This window comes from Austrofundulus limnaeus, unplaced genomic scaffold, assembly GCF_001266775.1.
Source record: "Austrofundulus limnaeus strain Quisiro unplaced genomic scaffold, Austrofundulus_limnaeus-1.0 Scaffold25, whole genome shotgun sequence".
Taxonomy (NCBI): Eukaryota; Metazoa; Chordata; class Actinopteri; order Cyprinodontiformes; family Rivulidae; genus Austrofundulus; species Austrofundulus limnaeus.
In genome coordinates, this window is record NW_013952427.1 from 2,088,583 (window position 1) to 2,092,118 (window position 3,536).

Consider the following 3,536-nt stretch of genomic DNA (forward strand, 5'->3'; position numbering starts at 1 on the left):
TCACTATTCTAAACATTATTTGTAACATTTTAATAAATTAAAAACAGTCTCAGAAAGAGCATTGCCGCCAGGTTGACATGCAGAATATTTTTTTTCTTATGAATCATTAAACACTAATAAGTTTATAAATTGGACRTACAGCAATAAATGCAAAACTTGCTGCTAAAAATAAAAGCTATTAAAAACAGAACCAATGTTTAAACTAGAAAAGTCAGTTTGAACATGTTTCATCCAGCATGAATCAACAATAATGTCAGGTTTTTACAGAGCAAATATCTATCCTCTTTMTTTATTACCTCACATACAGGGGTTAGATGATTGTCAACACTTGAAAAAAGTGAAATGTGGTAGTTTTAATCATACACTAAACATTGTAAGCATTTATTTCTCATTGTAAAACCTGTATGTTTTATAAAATAAAATGATAGATGTGATTCACAATAAATCCAAAGGAGGAAAAATGTATTGTTTTTAAACACAGTTTTAGGTCGTTTGACATTTAAAAGTTAAGAAAAYGGGCGTCTTCACTTCTGGTATATCTTGTACTTGTTTACTATCAGAAAGCGGAGCAGTGGGGAGCTGAGTGACACATTAACCCCGGACCCAAACAGCATTGTGGGAGTTCGTATTCAGCACAACTGGCGTGAGAGGGGAAACCAAAGCAAATGGAAAGGAACGGTACTGGACAGACTGAGTGTAAACCCCTCCCTGTTTATGGTGAAGTACGACGGCTTTGACTGCGTCTATGGCATCGAGTTGTTCAAGGATGAGAGAGTGTCTAACCTGCAAGTCCTKTCGGAATCCGTTGGTGAGTTGGTGACTAGGCCTGTCACAGTTCTGCTGGACGATAAATTGTGTCAAATTGTCACGATAAACTATAATATTGTTTAGAGACTAATTGCTTCCCACCTCCTCCATCCAAGCTGGCACAATATACCATATTTATTTGTGTATAATAATACATAAAATTTAATCCATAAAATCATCCATAAAGTTGGGGGGTAGTATTATACTCGGATAAATATTTTTGCTGATGTATTTTAACTTAAATATCGGCAAAATTATTGAGTCCGGAAATGAGACGGCGTTGTAAAAAGCAGTTGAAACGAGCTCACCTGTGACAGTCCTCCATGCTTCAGAGTGAGATAGTAACAGATCCAGGCAGGCGACATGATATGAAAAAAAAAGGGGCGGGGAGTAGTCCTGCACCTTAGTAATGATAACAAGCTAATGACATTAGCGTGTGACCAAGCCGCTGCTGGAACAACAACAAACACATGTTCATCTGTAATGACGGCCGTCTACCGGTGTTCTAAAAAAAGTTTGTATCCCTGAAAAAAAGTTTCCGCACCAGAGGGGGCGCTCGCGAGTAGGAAGCAATCTGCTTGTATCTGCTTGAAGATGGCCCAACTCTCATGTGAAGTCTCTGACTTTTGTGTTGGTGCATCCTGGTGGACTATGTGTAAAATGCCAGAATTCATATGATGCTTAAAATCATAGTTTGCTGATATATATTTGTTGTCAAAATACCTTTTAGTACATATGTTGTTAAAATAAAATGAACAGTCCTATGATCATTTTACTGATTTGTATAAAGACTGCAAAGGCTGAAAAATCTTGAAGTCTGTATGAAATTGGAGGTAGTTTGAGGATTCAATTTTTTATGCTTTTTAAGCTCAAAAAGGGGGGGTCGTATTATACATGAGATCGTATTATACATGAATAAATATGGAATTTTTTATGTCTTCGTCTGGTTTCATAAAATAAATGCATTCACCCTCACACTGCCTACAAATTTTACTAAATTTACGTAGTGTAAAAATAAATCGAACCCAGGGTTTGGCACTGTGCCCTGAGGTCGTCCTGAAGCGTTGCAGTAGAAAGACGGAGTTAAAAAAATAAAGACCTCTTTAGCCGAATGCCTGTTCACTGGGCTCCCGTGCTACAGCGGTTATGAGACCATGCGTCTGGCAAATGCCTGATGCAGGAGTTCACTCCTTCCTACGCCAAGGAAGAATAGATACGATTATGTTATTAGACACGAAGTAAAGTAGGCAAATGAAAATTATCAACCTCATTTTAATTTATTGAGTGATTCATTGATTTAAAGCGTATCTCAACACGCCAACAGTTTTTATTTTTTGTCAGTGTCTACTGTTATCAGCACACATGCAGTTTCCATCCATAATGTGTATTCCATGTCTCTACAGTAAACAACAAAATAAGGATACCCCCAGAGGCCGAGGAGCTGGTGGGCAAAGCTGTGGAGCATCTGTTTGAAAAGGAGGATGGAGAGAAAAACGAGTGGAGAGGGATGGTCCTGTCCAGAGCTCCCATCATGACCAACTGGTATTATATCACTTATGAAAAGGACCCTGTTCTCTATATGTACCAGCTGTGGGACGACTACGCTGATGGAGATCTCAGGATTTTGCCTGAAGCAGGTAATTTGTGTTTAACAAAGGGTGATTGATACCTCGCAAATCTTTAAGCCTGGGATAATCTTGTCCTGAGGTTTAGGAAATGACATGAACAGCTGATACTTTATGTACAAAAAAATTGCTTTTTTCTGCTTGGGAGACCTAGATAATTTAATTTCTGTTCATTTATTTAATTTGTTATGGCTATACCATGTGAGTTCACCAACAGTAATGGAAATTTGTGTTCATCAAAATCTTGAACTGGTTTGTCTGCAATCGTTTTTCTTTTTTAATTTCTTTTAGTTTTATGAATTGTGGTTTGATGGTTTTGGAAAATTTTGCTACAGACAGACAAGCCACACCAAAAACATTCTCCTATCTTTTGCAGAGTAATGAGAACCAAGACCTCAATTTGTTGTTTCATCAGACTTCTGAGTGATTCTTACTGTATGAGCATGTTAATTAGTAAATTAAACTGTTAATAATTTAGCTTGAAAACTTGTGAAAAAGCACAAAATTTAAAAAAAGGACATTCCTTYAGTACTGTATTTCCCATGTCATGGGGACTACAGCAAACTAGTAGTTAGGAGTCATGAAAAATTCTGCAAATGACTGAGTCTGTGAAACACAACTTTGCTGGGCTTCACTGTACATGTTTCAAAGATACTGTATGAATGAACCAAAATGTTTATATTTACTATGGATTACTAATAACATAATCGTATATATTCCTTCAAAACTGAGATTTCCATTGCATTGTTTTAACATTGTAGCCTCTCTTTTATGCCTGATTCACTCTGCAAGGTTTAAAATTGTTGGATGATTTTACTGAGAAACCCCACACATTACGATAAAAATAAAATAAAATCATAGAACAGGTTTGGTCCTACAGTGTGTGGTGTACAGACACTYGACAAAGACAACAAACACCACACATGAACAGAAATCACTCACGAACATTCAGATGTCAAACAAGAAATCTCGCGAAACCTCTCAGGATCAAACATGAGTTCAGAGGAAATAAACATGGCCGACAAGGAAGAAGCAATGGTGAGACTATTTTTAACTAAGGTCGTATTCAGACCTGATAATTTGCTCCGCTTTAAATGAACCAGA

The 3,536-nt window shown here is 37.1% G+C and overlaps 1 protein-coding gene across 1 annotated transcript in view; it reads left to right on the plus strand.

The window, feature by feature from the left end:
• LOC106515005 (spindlin-1) overlaps positions 1 to 3,079 on the plus strand; it is a gene marked incomplete in the record, with an annotated part of 6,937 nt that extends 3,858 nt beyond the window's left edge. Inside the window, 2 exon segments of the mRNA XM_014004570.1 lie at positions 561 to 808; positions 2,211 to 3,079. Of these exon segments, the coding sequence (XP_013860024.1) occupies positions 561 to 808; positions 2,211 to 2,473 (511 nt within the window).
• Between the last annotated feature and the right edge of the window lie 457 nt (positions 3,080 to 3,536).